The sequence below is a fragment of the Mchenga conophoros genome, linkage group LG17 (genome assembly GCF_057382185.1).
Source record: "Mchenga conophoros isolate Kocher_MC1m ecotype Shallow Benthic linkage group LG17, M_conophoros_male_GT1.1, whole genome shotgun sequence".
In the NCBI taxonomy this organism is placed as follows: domain Eukaryota; kingdom Metazoa; phylum Chordata; class Actinopteri; order Cichliformes; family Cichlidae; genus Mchenga; species Mchenga conophoros.
Window position 1 is genome coordinate 33,741,293 of NC_140542.1, and position 18,907 is coordinate 33,760,199.

The 18,907-nt window shown below is 43.8% G+C and overlaps 1 protein-coding gene across 9 annotated transcripts in view; it reads right to left on the reverse strand.

Annotated features, from left to right (window-relative positions):
- Positions 1 to 18,907, reverse strand: part of foxp2 (forkhead box P2) — a 104,367-nt gene that overhangs the window by 24,310 nt on the left and 61,150 nt on the right. For 8 of the 9 annotated variants that reach the window (XM_085253016.1, XM_085253014.1, XM_085253015.1 and 5 more), the window contains 6 exons: positions 18,467 to 18,556; positions 9,568 to 9,705; positions 8,236 to 8,325; positions 6,098 to 6,278; positions 4,551 to 4,836; positions 2,733 to 2,837 (listed from right to left, as the gene is read on the reverse strand). In XM_085253016.1, the coding sequence (XP_085109142.1) occupies positions 2,733 to 2,837; positions 4,551 to 4,836; positions 6,098 to 6,278; positions 8,236 to 8,325; positions 9,568 to 9,705; positions 18,467 to 18,556 (890 nt within the window). The remainder of the gene's footprint in view (positions 1 to 2,732; positions 2,838 to 4,550; positions 4,837 to 6,097; positions 6,279 to 8,235; positions 8,326 to 9,567; positions 9,706 to 18,466; positions 18,557 to 18,907) is intronic. The other variant, XM_085253020.1, reaches the window with a different exon arrangement.

Sequence of the window (18,907 nt, forward strand, 5' to 3'; positions counted from 1 at the left end):
TTTAAAGCGCTATAAAAATCTGCAGTAAGCTGGAGGCATTTATTGTACTGACAAATTATACAAATAAAACATCCACATTTACAGGTATTAATTGCATTTTCTGTCTCCTCTGTTTACCAAAAAGGCTCCCACCAAAATAGCCCTGGCACGCAACCTAAAAGCATGAATGTTTCTTTCTCTGTAACTAACACAAACACACCCACAAAGCAGCAACACCCACCACTCGGAGAAACATTCCCAGCAATATTATTTCATTTTGAACTTCACAGAGCTAATTCAGGGTGCCAGCCACCTTGCGGCTACCTTTTCCAGGTGAGAACACTTAAAAGCGCACTGAAGAGCTATTAAATGCTGATCTTGACAAGTTTCTTCATGGAACAAAACAATAGATGACTAAACGTGTCACCGCTGCTGAGCCGAGCTCCTACAGCGAGCTACGAGACGCCAGCTTGACTCGGGTCCCCTCTCCCCCTTCCACCCCACCTCCCTGCATACATAACCCACACCCAAGTACCAACATCTAAACTGTCATCTACATCTGACACCCACTTTATGTAACCCCGTTTAAGCTGCACTTGTGTGTGAGTGCATCTGTGTGTGTCGTCGACTGGCATCTCCGGAAACATGAAAGGACTCCCTCTGACACCTACAATCACTGCTCCGAGGCACGCCACCGAGCAGCCATCTTTGTTCTGATGACAAGTCTGCCTTCTTTGTTGGTGTCTGTTTTCATGTTCTGGCTGGGTTACAGTATAGAGCCAGCCTCTGACTTGCAGTGGTGTGTGTGTGTGTGTGTTTTCTGTTTTGTACCAGCCAATGTTCTGGCAAGTGTTCTTACAAAACCGTCTGCCAACCTGTGCTCTCGCTTTCAAGTATGAAATCTACCCATTTTCCCTCTATCTGTGGAGCTCTCTCAGTTTGTCTTTACAGCCATGCATCCTTTTGCATTGGCTTACCAGCTTATTCGCAGGCACATGGCTTTACACACACTGTATCTATGCCCCTCACCTAAATAACCAGCTAAGCCACCTAGACACAGTATCCTTACAGCACACAGACTTACGTGTGTTTGAGCGTGAAAGGAGCATACAGTGCCAAGAAATAGACTGATGTCTTCTATAAGTAAGTGTACTAAGGTGATAGGACAAGATATCAGAAAATCTGCTAATCCGATAGAGGCTTGCCTTATCACGCACACATCTGTTCTCAAGCTGCAAGGCAAACTGTTCTACCTGGACTGCCGTACATGTATTCCAGGCTGGACAATGGATTGTACACATGCATTTGGCTTTTCATAAGCATGACTAGATGATGCTTATGGTTATGCCATGCTCACTCTAGAGCACTGGTATTGGCATTGACATGTATGCGGCACATTTTCCACAGGGGATTAGCAAACACACTTGTCAGACTATGATTCATTGAACTCCACTGCCGTCAATAATGGGGCCTTTAAGTGATTTTATGCCTTGGCAGTGTGTGAAAATGGAGTCTAATGTACTGCCTCCCTCTGTCTTTGAAAGACAGGTAAACACCATGTTTATTAGTGTCATTTCATTTTACAGATACACCTTTTAGCTTTAATTCACAAGCCGGCATTGAATTAGCAAAGCCTGACCTAAATATGACTGTTTTTTTAAAGGCTTTTGTAACTTTACAGCCACTACAGTAGAAAAATGCATAATTTGGAAAATAAGCCAGAACAATGTCCTGATTTTAAGAGTTTGTGCGAATTCACATGGACATTTACAGCCCATGAAAAACACTCACCAGATCGTTATTTCACAGTTAATTACAAATCTAATTAGAATATTCAAATTAAAGCTTTCCCCTTTCTTTTCTTCTCTGTGTGAGAGCAGGGAGCCGGGGAAAAAGTGAGAGAGAGAGAGGCAGAGGGAGACTCTCACTGAGTGGCAATGTGATAACCTGTAATCGGCAGTGCTGCAAACACCTTCTTCCTTTGATGTCCCCCCACTAACATCCTGGCAACAAAGCCGGCCAATTACAAATGAGCTAATTAACTAAATTGTTGATGGAGCATGAAGAGTCCATTCGCTCTGGCGCCTGCACCATGACAACAGTGAATGGGGGCCTTTGTTGTGGAGGTAAGTGTGCGGCCGTGCGAGTTGCCATTAGCTTTTGACGCTTTTTCACAAACCTATCAGGCCCCTCCACGCCAGGAAGGAAAATTTGTTATGGACCAGAGTTGGTTTGAATCCTGCACTACTAGAGAGAAACCCTGTCAACTAGCTGTCTATAAGGTCAAAATGGGCTCTGTGAAAAGCAGTGATGTTTTCTTTGTTAGGCCCCCACAGAAAGACCAAGCACTGTACTGAAGGCGATCGCTTTCAGAGATTGTTATTTCCATCTTCAGTCATTTTTATGTGTTATTATGGCTCTGTTCTGGGAGCTCCCCACCCTTCCTCACACGCACACATGGAAAGCAAGAGGCAGGAACAAGAAACAGCACTACCTCGAGGGATGTGGGTTGCAAAGCAACTTGCAGAGGGACAGCGACTATATTCAGGCTAAAAATGCTTAAACAGCACACCCTATTTGAGATGTGTGGCATCAGATGATTTGGGCTGGCACTAGGATCAACTGATCAGGGAGGATGGCAGCGAAAACTGACTTTTCAGCTTGCCTGAACTACTGCTACACTCAGTATATTAGTATATATATAATATATGTTATTTCCAGTATTACGTATTTGTATTAGAGCATGTCCTTACTTCAAAAACTGTCCAAAGTCTTCACAGATGTTCTCACAGCCGGGCCACTTGCACACACCGTGACCATACAGGGGGTGAGTCCCTCCACTTTCTTCGTGTAGTGAACTAGAGGCGGGCCCAAAAAAATGAGCAAACAAGAAACGGGAAATAGCAGATTAAAGACACGCTGAAAGAGGTCAGAGCACTAATTCAGCAATTCATGTGATGAATAACCAGGGCTAAATCAGACAGAGAGAAAGCAAGGGATGAATGCAATAACAGCAGCTTTATAAAAAGGAAATTTGGGAACTGGGATGTTGATGGCTAACAGCCATTCAGTTTAAATAATCACTACAGGATAACTATATTAAGATGGCAAAGACTAATGTGTGAGAAATAGGCTGGACTACCATCCCCGATGGAAATCTAGTTTTGTCTCCACTGTAGTCACCATCCCATCTTGTAAAGCCATTATGGGGAGGAGGGGTGGAGGCTTTCAAGTAAACATTAAAAATCCAGACAGCCATATAATTTTCATCAGGAGATTAATACTCTGTGTAACTTATGTTCTTTGAGGACAAGGGGAGCAGGGGTGTTCTGGCGTTTTTCAAATGGCACCCAAATAAGTTACGACCCTTCCTAGACAGCACATCCTATTAAAGATGACAGTTTAACCTTTTAGGCCAGGCGCTAGTGTGTCTGTGTGTGTGTGTGTGTACGAAAATGTGAATGAGAGTGTGTACAGTCTGTGTCTTAGCGTGTGTTTGTCTGTATATAGGTTACACATGTGCATGCATGTGTGTGGTCGATGGCTACATGCATTCATGCCTGTGTGTCTTAGTGCAGGCAGAGCTCACGCTGCGTTTTACAGAGGGGCTTTCCCCTCATCGATCCATGGCATGTTAGTAAGCAGTGCTCCTGACAATACTCCTTGTTCGATCATTATGAGACACCACACACCCCTCGGGACACAAGCAGATAAAGTCTTTCTTCCTTCTCTTCTTATCCATTCCTTTCCTCTCTCTTTCCCTCTGTCTTCCTTCTAAAGATATCTTTTTCAAGCCTCCTTTTAGTGGTACTGGAGAGATAGCATCTACTTTAAACCAATTACACAGCACTTCCACCTCCAGTGTGAGTCTATACCGAGCATCTACACAGACACACACACACACACACACACACACACACACACACACACACACACACACACACATCGCTACACCCTAAGTCCTTATTATAATATCGCCCAAGAAAAGCCTTTGAATAATGCATGGGCCAGATAGGCAGATATGTGAACAGTCAGTGTTTCGGTGCTGGATACATTTATAAAAGACGGCATCACAAGGATAAACATCCTGGAAACGCCACTCAAGGCATCACGTATTCTGTTTACATGACAAGCAAGCATGGAAGGTAATTTTCAAAAGAGAAAAAAGAAAGAAAGCACTAAATACTTAATGTACAAGGGGGTTACCTTGTCTTCTCTGCCAGAGACGCTTGTTGTAAGTGCGCCTGGCTGCATGGCGTCGTCTCCCCGCTTTTGATATGTGTGTGCAAGCTAAGTGTGTTCAACTGAACGCATGGTCCCCCGGGAGAACAAGGCTCTTATTTTTTTTCCTTAAGACACTAATAAACTTTTGAATAAATAAACAAAACGCCCAGCTTTCCCTGAAGTAACGATGGCTTGTTGTTGAGTGCCTTGTTTTGATGTGTTCAATCGTGGCACGGCAACAAACAAGCTCGTGTGAAGAGTACGAGTGCTGTAAACTTTTCATCTTCCCTTGCTTCTTCCTCTGTGATGCATCAAAAAGGTGGCGGATGGCATTTTAGTTGGTTTACCTCTCTCGCTCCCGTTCTCTTTCCCTTTCCCTCTCTCTCCTGTGGTTGAGGGCGGGAGACTGTCCGTTGGCGATGGAATGGTGAGAGATGGGCGGCGATGCTTTGGCGGGATTGGAGGAGGAGGTAGTTGAAGAAGAGTTGTTAGTGGACAGGTCTAAACCGCCGCCGCCACCCACGCCGGTGCCAGTGCCGCTGCTGTGTTTGATGCCGTTGTCCTCCATTCCGTGACCACCGCCTCCGGTAACGTCCTTCCACAACTGCTGGAGCTCTGCGGGGCTCAATCCAGCTAGAGACATCAAGAAGGAGATAGAGAGAGAAATAGATAAGGGAACAGAGAAAGTATACTGAATGAATAAAGTTGCTCAACTTAATACTTAATACAAAAAAAAGGAAAAGAGTCCAAGCTGTTTTATTAGCTCTCACTTGCACATTGTGGTTTTCAGTTTAGGATGCATTGCACTCTGTGTTTACAGGACAAAAGCTTAGCTCTGTATGGATTATTCAACAGCCAGAGAAATTCCATACAGCTGCATGACTGAAGGCCCTGCTCTCAGCAAGGGCAAACTCGAATATGAAATCACAGTTTCCTGTTTATTGAAGCCACGTACAGTCTTCTCTGCACAGTCAAATACTGGTTTTAAGCTGGTTATGAATCACTTGTGTAGCTCTGACGCACAACGACTCGTGTGTGTCCAATGAGTAAAACTACATAAAAAAAGACTGATTATACTGAATATGAGCAAGTTCCACCTAAAAACAACAAGCTTTGTCAACTGCTGCTTTTCAGCTTGGCACAGAATTAAGCAGTTTCCTTTTATTTCCTCCTAACATCTTCCTGCCTGTTGTCTTCGTCTGCGCCATTTTGGTGGTAAACAACAAACATAGGTGTTTACTTGGCTCGGGGGGGGGGGGAAAAAACAAAAATGGAGCCTGCTCTCTTCTCCTCGCTCTCTCTCGCTTGTCTTTTTATTCTTCTCTTTTGCCTCTCCTTTGTTCTCAGTAAAAGCAGTAAACAAAAACAACAACAACAACCTCTGAAAGAAGGAGGGGGAGTTGGGGAGTGAGGGAATAGAAACAGAGATGGAAAAACAACAAACAGAGGCAGAGCACAGCTGAGAGAGGAACAGAGGAAGACAGAGAAAGCCATAATCAGATGAGAAAAGAGTGGAAGAGAAAGGAAGAACAGAAGACTAAAAACAATCATGAAGGGAGTTAAGGACAAAGTGAATGGTAGAAGGGCATACCAATGAAGGGATGGCAGACAGACAGACATACTTAAAGATAACGTATGAGAGACACAGCAGCATACCAATTAGAAAAAGACAGACAGGACAGAAAGGCAGATGAGTAGTAGGACAGATGGGCTTGGAGACACTAGACAGCCGGAAGGAACAATAAAACAGAGCCAGACTGTGAAAAGCACTAGTAGACAAAAATACAGGAAGTATGTGACTACTGCTGCAAGTCACGTGCTTAATATCAACGCAACTACCTCCCTGCTCCCTCTTCTTCCCACCACTCCTCCTCCGCTCTCCTCCTCCTCTTACCTGGTGGGGGTAGGGTTTGTCCGGGCAGGGCGGCTTGGCCTGGAGCGGGACCAGGCAGTGTGAGCAGGCCCTGCCGCTGCATGTTGAGCAGGTGCTGCTGCTGTTGGAGCTGCTGCATCTGCAGGAGCTGCTGCTGGAAGACGAGCTGCTGGGCGGCCAGCTGCTGCTGCTGCTGCTGTTGCTATAGAGAGAGAGAGAGAGAGAGAGAGAGAGAGAGAGAGAGAGAGAGAGAGAGGAGGAGGAAGAGGAGAGGAGAGGAGCAAGAGAGGAGTGAAGAGGAGAGGAGAGGAGGGAAAATTACAGACGAATTAACAACTGAGTGAGCGGGAGAGGACAGAGGAGACGGAGCGCTGTTTGTGCGTGAAGAGTGTGCACTCAGTCGCCTCTGCTGTGACCTTAGCTACACCTCTCTGCTTCTTCTTCTGCTTCTCTACACGCTCTCTCCCTCTCTGTCTGTGCTCACTTAGTCTTTCCTCCTGTTTTTTTTGGGCTGTACCACCTTCTTCTCCTGTCTTTGTGTATGTTCATGTCTTTGAGCACATACACACACACAAACAAAGCTATGCTGATATACCAGCTCTCAAGCCTGTCAGTGTATGTGGCTTGTGATTGTGTATGATACTAAGCCTCTGGTATAATCCCCCCCACCACCACCCCTGATAGTTAATTGTCTCGCCTTCACTGATGGTCTGTTACAGCTTATGTGACCAGAGGGAACTAGCAGAGAGAGATTTAAAGCTGCATGTGAATGCATAGACACAAACACGCACAAACACAAACACACATCCACTGCACTACACCCCCCCTTCCACTCCCTCTCAGCCCTCCTTGTTGGCTCACAGAGTTGTTTATCGCTGGGCCAGACAGGCAATTGCGTAAGCTTTGTGCAAAAAAAGAAGAAAAAAACAAAGACAAAAACAAAAACAACAACAAAATGAAAAACATCAAACTCAGCCACCGCTGCAAAACAACTGAGAAAGGGAGTGAATTTAGAGAGAGACAAAAGCAGTTGGCTCTGAGCTCTGAAACACAGCCGTACTGCAAACACCTATTAGGAAGCAAAAATCTCAGGTAATGATTGGCTGCAAGTGCACATTCACTGAGGCTTAATGGGGTATACTTTTCTGTATTTCCAGTTAGCTGTGCATATGTAATGCTTTAACCACAGAGGCCAGTTTCTGTTGTCACGTTTCTGTATGCTAGTGATGGTGTACCTAGAAAAGTATGGAGACTGAGGGACTGAGAAAGGGAGAGGGGTTGGGTGGGTTTGGGGGATAAAACCTGTGATGCGCTCACTGGAAAACAGGCTGCATAATGGTGTGGTGGTGGCGGGAGGCGGTTTGCCCCCCCCCCCCCAAACACACCTCCTCTGCCTCAAGAGAAATAAGGGAGCAATTTCTATTCCATATTTGATGGCGAGCCTCCTGAAAAACTCTATTCACAAATCCAAACAGAAACAAAGCCGCCGGGAGGTCAGTTGTGACTTCCTGTAAGGGCAGCATAATGGGCTGCTTGAGGAGAGAGAGAGAGGGAGATGAAAAAGAAAGACAGAACGCGTGTGTTTATGTGATACCCATTTTTGAATCAATTTAGCCGTTCCCACAGAATTGCCTGGCCGTGGCTCTAGACCTGGACCGACGCTGTTACGCAAATGTGGCTGGGGCTGTCATGCTCCTCTACTGCTCCATGATATCCAAAGAGAACAAGACAGAGGCATGTCTGTCGACCGGCTGCCTGTCATTGTGATTTATGAGCGATGCACATTGCAACTTCAGAGGTGCTGCATGTGTTTGTGTGCCCGCAGAAACACTTCATTGACGAGGTGGCTGCAGCACCCTTTGACTTGTGTGAGCATGTGTGAATACAGACAAGACATGAAACTGTCTTTAACTGGATCTCCATACTGCATAATGCTAGCAGGAATCAGAGGAGAATAGCCAGCACTGCATGTGTATGCTGTGGGGTTATTGTAGTATTATACCTCCGGGTTAGCCCGCTTAATTACTTTATTTCTAGAACAACAAAGCTGTCTGTTTTATGGTGCTTATTACTATCTATAGAGAATCTACATGCACACATTCACCATCTTTTCCCCATGAGGCTAAATTACTATGTTATGTCCCCGGGTGTGCACCTACCTCTTTAGCCTGCTTGCCAGGGTGTTGCTGCTGCAGAAGTTGCAGATGAAGCTGTTCCTGTTGTTTCTTATAAAACTCCTGCAGGTGTTGCTGTACATAAACACACAAGCAAATACAAGCAAAAGTAGAAATTCAAAATGAGTTTATGTATTTATCAAAGCAAAGTTAAAAAAAAAAACCCTGAAATTTTCTGTTACACAAACTTGGTGAGGCTGATCTATTATATCTTTTCAGTGTCAGACTCAGATCTTTGCAGTCTTTCACAATTTATTTCCTATGGAATGTTAATAGTCCCACAGTGCTGCAGGGATAACAATCCATCATATTAACTATGTATTTAGCTGCCAGAAGGTACTGGCTTCCTTTGGAGTGGTTGAAATAAACAAAATAAACTCTCTTAGGATCAAGCTCTGTACTTTAAACTGATTCTATTAACACACATAGTCAAACCGCTATTTAAACTTTCATATCATTTTTTTTTCCATGTGGCTGTTTGGCCTAAAAAGAGAAGCCAAAGCAGGCCAGGCCACTGGAATGCTTGATCCAGTTCTATGCAAACTGCTACAGAAATATACACGCTTTAACAGACTATATGCAAGAATCAATTGAGAAATATTTTTAAATACGTAAATCAACAACAGAAGGTAGATGTTGATTTAGTGACTGATGTGTATGGCAGATGATCAAGCTTTCTATCAAATCTTATGTGAAACTAAAAATGTTGAGTCACATTTTAAGACAAATCCCTGTACTTGCACAGTAGAGCGTGAAAGCATGTGACCACATCGAGCTGGGGAACTCTTAATGAAGAAGACTCAGAATGACTGACATTCTTAATTAAACTATTGTCTTTTTCTTAATCAAATCTATGAATGACAAATGCATTTCAACTCTGCCGAGTGCGCTTTCTCAAGTTGATTCCAAATATTACATCACCATCACTTATCGTTCAGCTTCTGCTGCACAGCCCAACTATGCCCTACTCTCACAGTCCCTGATGGATGCTTGTCAGGGAATTGAACCAGCGACACACTAGAGACGGTTAATTAGAGGTGACATGCAGGAGTACGTCAATTTCCGATTCCCCTTGGTAAGCGTGTCAAGGACATGGGGCTGTGGTGAGTTGGCGTAACTGGTGGCTGGGCACACTTATGTGGAGGGGTTGTGTGTGCATTTTTGTGTATGCCTGTACAAACACCAGACTACATTTTTATGTGGATTTAAATGTGTAACTGTATGGATGTGGGCAAACCAGCCTAGGTGATGATGGGGTATGTCACAGCATGAGTGTCACAATGTTCATACGGTGCATGTAGGTTGGAGTGTGTGTACCTGCTGCAGCATTACAGCCTGCTGCTGCTGGAGCAGAGCCTGGAGCTGCTGGGGGGAAAGCACCTGCTGCTGGAGGATCTGCTGCATCTGCTGCGGCGTCATCACCTGGGGACTCATCATGGCCACTGACACTGGAACCTATATATGGACGATGATGGGGAAAAACAAAGAAAACGAAGAGCTGAATAAGTTTTCAGGCATAGTGGCATGGATCTGCTGGAAGTGTGGTAATTGGTGGTTGGAGAGGTAGGGAGAGCAGGCCTCTCATGGCCGTGATGCTTTGCAGCCTAGAGGAGATGCTGAAGGACAGATGGGTGCCGTGCCTTTGTGTTGCTCATCTTATTTTCCTTCCTTTACCCCGCTGGGAAAAGTAAAGGATTTAAATAGACATAGACCTTAATTAGCAGGACCCTTGAACTCCCCCACTTTATCAGCACCGCTATTATGAAACAGCGTGAAAAAATGCACAACTCTAAAGCTGATTGAAACTACGCTGATGAAGTGGACGCATGGCAGGAACAATCAGCATTATGTCATGGGAGTTTGGGGTGTACCTGAAGTATTCTTTTTTAATCTGTTGGAACGGTGTGAAAGCAACTCTTAAGTTCTCATAAAGGCTGCTGGTGTAGTAGGCTACGTAATTTTGAAAAATGCATGCCCTTTTTAGGTAATACTCGCTGCAGTAGAAGAACATCTCCAAAACAAAACCAAGATGCATACGCTGCTTATGCCACTTTCTTCTGAGGAGACAGTGCGAGCCACTTCTGAGGCAGCAGAACAGTAGAGCGATGATACGTTTCTCTTCAGGCTTTGATTGCATGCACACGTTCTAACAGGGGAGAGTAGGCTTGCAGTGATATTGTGGAATTTCTGCTCCTTGTAGCTGCTTAAATATTGAATGACTTTTGTGTGTGTGTTTGTTTACTCCTCAGTTATGGAAAAAAGAAGCCAACATGAGTGAATGATTTAGTGTTCAGTTCGGTTCAGTAACACAACAGCTCAATGCTTTTTTACTGAATAAGAAGACTAAAGTGGCACATTTCCAACATTTGCAGATACAAATTAGTTTGTTGTTTCTTGAACAAGAATTGTGGCATCCTAGAGCTGAATGGTAAACAGGCAGGCATTTTAGACCTTAACATAATTAAAATATCAACATGTAGTAACACTTTTACTGAACTGCGACACTGCTTAGCATAGAGGTGCCATGACAGTAGCTAGCCTATATGGAGTGTCAAGGGGCCAATAAGACGTCCCTGTCCTCATCGCCAGCTAATCAAGCTGGCTTGATTACTTTCCATGTGCGTCTCTCCTCCCTCCCTCTTCCTCTCTCTCTCGTTCTCTCTCTGTCAGGCCTTGACACGTCCTTGTTTAGTTCTCCTCTCCTCAACGCCTACCCCCCACCCCAGGTTTTCCCCCCTCTTTGATTAGCCGAGACATTTGCATGGTCACTACACATTTTTCATTTTAGAAGTCATTATGCATTAGTGGCTCCTGATCGCCCGCCTTGACTAATCCTGATGAACTGAAAATCACAGCTGAAGGTCAACTTCCAGCCGGCCCCGCTGCACATTCATATTCATATTCAAACAAATCCTGCCTCCATTGTTCATTAGGGTCTTAGAGAGAAGGGACTCCATCTAAGGTGGAAGAGATGGAGGAGGAGGAGGATGTTGTTGTGGTACATCTCTTTTCTTCTCTGGACTCCTCGATGCAAGAGTACAAGAGAAAATGCACAAGGTGCGGAACAAAAGCCGTCAAAAATTTGCAAATTAAACAGTCCACGTGTAATTATGCAAATGCTGCGCTTACACCTTCAATGCTATTAACCCTTATAGGTATATTTGCAAGGTAAGTAATTACCCCCGCAGTCACTCCTGTTTTTGTGTTGGATACCATTACAATGGAATGCGTGCAGCCAAGAAACAACACGAGAGATGCACTCATTAAGACTATTAATTGGGTGCTGGCTCAGAGATGTTTAAGTTTACAAAAAAAGCACAAAGTATGCAGATGCATATATTTTCTGCATGTTATTTCTAACTGTTTTTAGCTTAGAACTGATAAACTATAACCATTCAAAGTCAGGGATTTTAGCAGCAATGAATACAACTAAACAAAACAGAAAAAATCAATAAAAACAGAAAGCAACCAAGTTATGAGATGAGGAAGCTCTCTTTATGCTTTTATTAACTTTTTAGAGACATAATGGGTGATAATCATCTTCATTTCACAGCTCCAAACAAAACAAAAAAAATAAAATAAAGGAAGGGGAACCAAAAAGAGAGAAAAGGCAGAAGGAAGAAAGAAAGGGGAGAAAAGGCACTGGCCCACGTCTATTGTGAAGTGCAGCACAATGCTAATTCCAGCATTTAACTGCATGCTTTTCTGCTTGACGTATCAGAGGCTCCAAGATGAAAGCAGATAAGTAATTGCTCTCCTGGTTCTTATTCTTCACTGACAACCCATAAATTTAATTTTACACACACGTTCATTTACATTTTCGAGTATATGACATGATAATTGCAGGAATATAACACCTCCATTCTGCAGGATACTGCAGGAGGGCTTGATTGACATGAGCGGTGAATTGAAAGGAACAGGAGGCTGAATTGCTTCTCCTTGAAATGATTTTGCCACGAAGGGATAAAATTAATGAGCATTTAGAAGACGCTGGCAGTGGCGTAAACATCCGTGCACCGTGAATAGACTCTCTTTCCTATTGGTCTGTGCCTCTGTTTCTCTGTAATCCAAAAGGATACATTTCCAGTACTGCAGCACCCCAAAAAAAAAAGGAAAAGAGAAAAATTATTAATGGTATTTATTAAATTGTCTGAAATTAGCTGCAGCTGATGTCGCCACTGGGGACCTTAAAAAACAGAAAAGGTTAGCCTCCTGGTTTTAATAGTGCAAATTTGGATGGAGAGCAGCAAGCTAATGAGTTTTAAAAATGGCATTTGAATGTAACACCAGCTTTATAGACATTTGTAAGAAAAAAAAATGTAGTTAAAAACTGCATATTTTGAAACATTTGAGCTGCTATTTATTTCCGCCCCTCGTTTTAATAAGCATGTGGAGCTACACTGACATGAAGGTGGAGAGGGTAGAGAGTAAAACAAAAGCCATTTAAATTGGCTGATGATGAGAAAACGTTGCTGGGGCCCTCACCAGAACAAGCAGATCATTACAGCACACTTGTCACACCTGCACCCTATATCCAGCCTCTCCAACACCCTGTGAAAGGTCAAGCTCATCCACAGAGAGCTCAGGTATCTCTTCCTGAGATGGCTCGCACGGTTGTCTATCCTGACCAATGGACACTTCCAGACATTACACCCACTGTGCGGCACTTTATCTGTGAGATACGTTTTTTTACGAACAAACTCAAATGAGCTAAAGCAGAGATAAAATGTATCAGAGTTCTAGCTCGAACAATTAGTCTAGCAGAAGGGAATTCCTATTATTTGATTTTATTCCATCATACTTAGCACTAATAAGCAAGCAGGGGGGTAGGGGGTGGGGGGCACTGAATAAATGGCAGTCAGAAACACTGAGGGGGTTGGAACATGTGGCTGTTATCAACGACATAAGTTGCTGTAGTACTGAACGGGGAACTGTGTGGAGCTTCAGACACGGCGGAGATAAAGGCAATGAGAAATGGAAGGGTCCTAGTCGGTAATTATTGTGGATCCTTGGCAGGAGAGTCACTGCTAATTAAGCCACAAGATTCATTTTACACATGAAAAAGAAAAAAAAAGATTAAGAAATCTAGAGAGAAAAGAGACAAACCTCTCTACATGTAGCCTCCCTACATTTCCTTATTTCATCTCAATCTCCTAAGCATCCCAGGGGGGGCACGGGCCACAACGCCGAGCAGACCTCCACCGTAGTTTGTGGACTTCTGACCTCTCAACTCCATTTCAGTTGACACTGCTCATTTACTAGCCAATTACTGCCAAATGTGGCTGGGCGATTATTGATAGCTGGGACTCTCCACCAGAGGACCACCAAGGCGACAGGGCGAGCTGGTGTGGCTTGCACCTGACTGAGAAGTTTGCAAGAGGCCTGATTGTGTTTCCTATGCAAAATAACACACGCATACATAAGAGTGATTACGCTCAAATGCATGACGTGTGTTCAGCTTAGGGAGATCAATACTGTAGATTGTCAGGACTGAAGCTAAGTAGATTACTGAATGTTTTCCTAAATCAATTTCCATAGCAGTTTGGCAGCAGTGCATGGGAAGTGCAATTTATCATAACATAAAGACCCATCATGTAAAAGCCTCTAATAAAAAAGCCCAAGGAGATTGGAACGGGCTTAGCACAATTTCCATATTGATTTATCTCTACAGGAAAGAAAGTCACTGATTAAGCGTCTTGAATGTAGTGTAGCTGTGCGACTTTGTGCACATTGTTTGTGTCACTATCAGTACAAATTGTCACACCTTTATCATTAAACTGGCACAATTCACTCTCGACTGATGCCTCCCTGCAGGTGCACACAGTTCAAGAGTAAATGGGAGCGACAGAAAGAGCGAGCGGGAGGGAATTATAAAAGAAAGTGCAGAGAGAGGAGAGAACTGTAATAGAAAGAAAGTGAGAGAGCACAAGTGAGAGCAGGTGGATGTGGGGTGCGTGTGTGTGTGTGTGTGTCGGGGGTGGGGGGGTTACTTTCCTCTGATGTTGCAGGTAATATGGCCTCCACTGGATCAGCCTCTTCATCAGTGACACACAGTAAATTACAAGTGCTTCAAGCAGCTCAGTGAATTATAGTTCATCACTTGGAAAGGCTTTCCCCCTCACCACCAGGGCCCGGGCGTATCAGATCTGCCGGTTAGGATCCAATTAACACCCTGGCCAGAATCATCTGATTGCATGTGTAAGGGCTGGTATAACTCGTTTATTGCACCCATGTATCTTCTGTCACAAGGTAAATTTGTTGCTGCTACATCAAAGGTCTGAGCTACTTTTTTTTTTTTTTATCCCTCCCTCTCACTTTCTCTTGATCCCCCAAACTCAGCTACCTCGCCTTGGGGTAGCATTTCAACTTCTTTTGCATCACAATGATGAACCTGCTCTGTCCTCGCAATTTAGCAATCTTGTCCTGTAGGTGTTGTAAATGCAGGGGGAGGAAAAAAAAGAAGTAGGGAAGGAGGGAGATGAGGGTGGGGGGGAATCTTGTTTTCTGGTTACAAAAGCAGTAACCAAGGGTGTTTGACTTAAAATGTGCTGACGTTTTTCCCCCCTCTTTCTCTCTCAGAGTCAACAGAAGTTTTTCTCATGAATAACATAATACCCCCCCAACACTCTTTTTTCCCTTCTTCTCTGTGATAATTTTTCTCTATTTTCAGATCCAACCAGAGGGGATGCAGAGGAAAGATATATTCATAAATGTAAATGTGAAGTAGCATCCTTTAGCCACGCAGACTGGAGTTGGCTAACTTATGCTTAAGCCTGGCGTCACAGCCCTTTTCCCTGCATCTGTGTGTGTGTGCGTGTGTTCCGGATGAAAGCCAATAAGCAGATGAGTGCTGCTATTGAGATGATATTGGTTCAGTAGTGAAATGTGTGGACCTGACCTTTAAAAAGTGTGACACTTCCTAGGATGGCCCAGTGCCCGCAGCCGGTGTGACTGGCCTGGGCAGGAAGCTGCAAATTTACAGAAAACACGGCTAAACCAACATCTCTGCCGATCCATAAACCAACCATAAAACCTTAAATATTTTCATTCATAGCTGAGCTTTGCACAGATGGAGCTGAGGTTATTAGTCTTGTAGAAAAAGTAGTCACAGCTCGATGGCATGAAAGGTGACACAGCAGCAGTTGCAACACTTGCTCAGGGCGAGCTCTCAGATTTTGCATGATTTAGAACTGGACGTTAAGTAGCAGGAGGTGGGGTCGGGGCGGGTGGATGCCATCCAACACAGTCACTTGCAAGGGTTTGGGGTCATTCTGGCTATTTTACACGTGGCTCCTGAAGCAATCATGATAGGAGTGAGGAGTTTATTTGAGATGTCTGGTGGATGGTGAGCCAAAACCTGCACCCAGCAGGTGTTACACTAACAGAGCTCTGCTCTGTTTCTTATCGATAATGATCAATAGGGCCGCTAACAAACACGTTCTGAACAAAGTCATTTCGGGCAATGTAAAACTTTAAGCAACTGTCGCTGTGCTTGTGTTTGTGCAGGCTGTGCGTAGATGCATGGTGCGAGCGAAACAACTGTCAGATTCATAGGCCTCTGTAATCCTCTCCGCCTCTCCTTGTCCGCGTTTCTTTATTTGTATTCTAAATGTCAGTGTATAAATGCCTTTCAGAGAGGGGGGGGGGCTGGTATTGGCATAGAGAAGAGGAGAGCGAGGGGAGACAGGAGCAGAGACGAGAGGGTGTTGTGTGCCTTAGGAGAGCCGTGTAAGCAGAGGCAGGGGATTTACAGGAAGAAATAGGTGTTTATTGAGTGCTCCCGTGGGCTTACTGTGTAATAATAGACCTGTCACATTACGCAAATGTGGAAAAGCAGCTTGTGTGAGTGTGTTTTTGTGTGTGTGTGTTTTTGGGGCTGTTTTATTATTATTATTATTTATTTTTTCACCCGTACATGTGAATTTGTGTGCATGTGAACGCTAGAGCTGCTTGCCTCCGCATCATCAACTTCTGAGAAGCAGCGACAAGCAAGCGGATAGAATTAGTCAGGCGAGAGCCTTTAGCCGCTAATACGAGTAATTAAAACTGCAAGCCGAGGCACTTAGATGCTTGTGTACTAAATAATTTACATGCTGTGATCTATGGATCATTTCTCGCTCTTAAATACCAAAGATGGAGAACAAGAAGCAGAGGATTTATCAGTATCTCTGCCATAAGCAGGATGTCATGGTAATATTAATCCTTTTCCCACTTTCTGCTGTGCTAATCATACAAGGGGATCAATCCGCGTGATTCCTCTAGTGGAAAACATGTAGCTTGATTGCCAGTGACTCTTATCTAGCAGTGAAGCTAATAAAATATTGCGCTGCAGCACCCACTGCGGCCTCATAATCCAGGTAAATAATGCAGCTTTATTGAGTAAACTCCCTCAAGACAAGAACACAAAAAAATGTGGCATGAGACGAGAGACAATAAAAAAAGCAAAACAAAAAAAAAAAAAAGCATTTTAATCAAGTAAGAGTTTCTACCGCTTTATACTGATATTTGCACAAAGGAGTAATACAGTTAAAATGTCATTTGAAATGAGTGGATTCAAGCAAAAGCACATCCACCGCTGGAAAAAAGAAAAAAAAGAGAAAACAATCTGGGGCCAGAATGCACTGAGCCCTGTTTGTGCATAACTGGGTGAGCTGGCAGCAGCGCCTCTCCTGTGACAGTCTGCTGAATGGAAACTTTTTGGAACAAAGAGGTGAGGATGTTAATAAAAGCTGGATCAACAAATAGATTAGCTGGGAGCCGAGGACAGGCCGATCGGCAGGGCCCTCTGATTCATATTGATTCATATCGTCAACGAGTCAAGAATGGAGTAAGCAAATGTAAATATTCAATATTTACCATCTGCTGGTGTTATTAGAGGCAGGGGCTTGGACGTGGGCTGACGGTTACGATGCACCCACACAACTCTCTCGTTCAATATTGTTCTTCATGCTATGTACTGTACTTGGTGACTGTGCAGGCATTTGCAGATCAGATTCCCATTTGTTTCAATTTACTCAGTTTGGCATACATTTACTCAAACGGAGAAATCCAACAATAAGCTTATTCTTGATGAACCCCCTTTGCCACAGCTAAATATAGAAATATATAGTAGAATAAATAAACATGCCACTGCAAGAGAATATACTGATAATATTAATGCTTTTGATGAGCCCCAGTCAAATTATTTCAAGGAAGGGAAGACTTAGTCCTTGCCAACCTTATCTCTCAGCCAGTACGTAATTAGGCACACAGGGGTGTGACTCCAATTGAAGGTGTCGCCATTGTTAGACTCTGTGAAAATATCAACGGGTGAGGTTAACGCCAATTTCCCTGTTATTAATGAAATGCACAGAGCTCCTAATGAGGTAAACCATTGCTCCTTGATAGTACTTATTAGCCGAGTGGAGGGCATAAACTCCCACACTTCAATTTCAAACGGCTAAAAATAAATTAAATTTTAAAAAAAAAATCCTCTAATAAAAACACAGAGCAGATGTCAAGGGGCCTTACATAATTTCAAGCAGAAACTGTCTAGTTGACTGAATGAAACAAGTTGCTGGTGTGAGAAAAGTGTTAAGAGTAGGAAGACGGAGGACTGAAAGGACTGTTAATGTATATATGTGCGAGTGTGGCGTCAGCGCGAAACTGCGCACGCGTGTGTGTGTTTGTGTGTGTGCGCATCTGTGTACAAGAGTGACCTTTTTCAAAATCACTGGCATCAGATATAGACAGCTCTACAAATCAATAAGGTAAATTAGCGTTGAAAAGTGGAAATGAGAGGAAGTTAAAATTAGCTGTCTGTGTAACCCACTATCCAGGCTGACGTGGCTTTCAAATAATAACTAGCCTCTGAATTTTCTTGTGTCAACAGCATTATGGATCCAGTGTAGAAAAGCCAATTTGTCATTGTACCACATAACCTTGGGATATACTTGTGGTGTATTTGTACAGTTTCATGCATCACATACTCGAAAACAGGCAAAGGGCCTACAGATGAAACAATGCTCCTTGAGATCTGCCTCTGTTGTGTTTCTCTCGCGTCTGTGTGACGCTTCAGCTTCCCGGGGACCCGCTTGTCCAGACTTTAAGATTCCAATGACGGGCCCAAGGATTGCGTTGGCAAATCAAACACACTTTGTGCAACAGAGGAAATCTTCTTTTCGGGGGAGCATGTATTATGGATGGACTTAAGAGATTAGACAGGGAGCTGCTTTACCTGCAGTGGACGCTGCTTGTCCTGACTCTTTGGAGATTTCAGGCCACTGCCTGGCTGCTGCAAGAGTAATTGCCTCGCTGCTTGTAGAGCCTGGGAAGAAAAAAACACAAGACAAAAGACAGTGTTAAAAAAAGAGAAAGAAATAGAGAGAGAGAGAGAAAGAAAGAAAGGTGCAGAGGAAAATAAACTATTAGATTTCCTAAAGCTGACAGTAGAGATAATTCAAATTTTCGCAGATGAAAACAGTCATCTCTGAGCGAAAGGCCTGTCAAATATCACCTCTTTCATTGTGACGTGGTTAACACTATGATATGTTTTAGTAACAATTCACAGAGCTGTGAGCAAGGATAAATACAGTTTGTCTAAAGCAACCCTGAAGAAGAGGGTGGGGAAGAGGGTGAGGCGGTGGGCAGGAGAAAAAAAAAGGCAGAGTAGAATTGA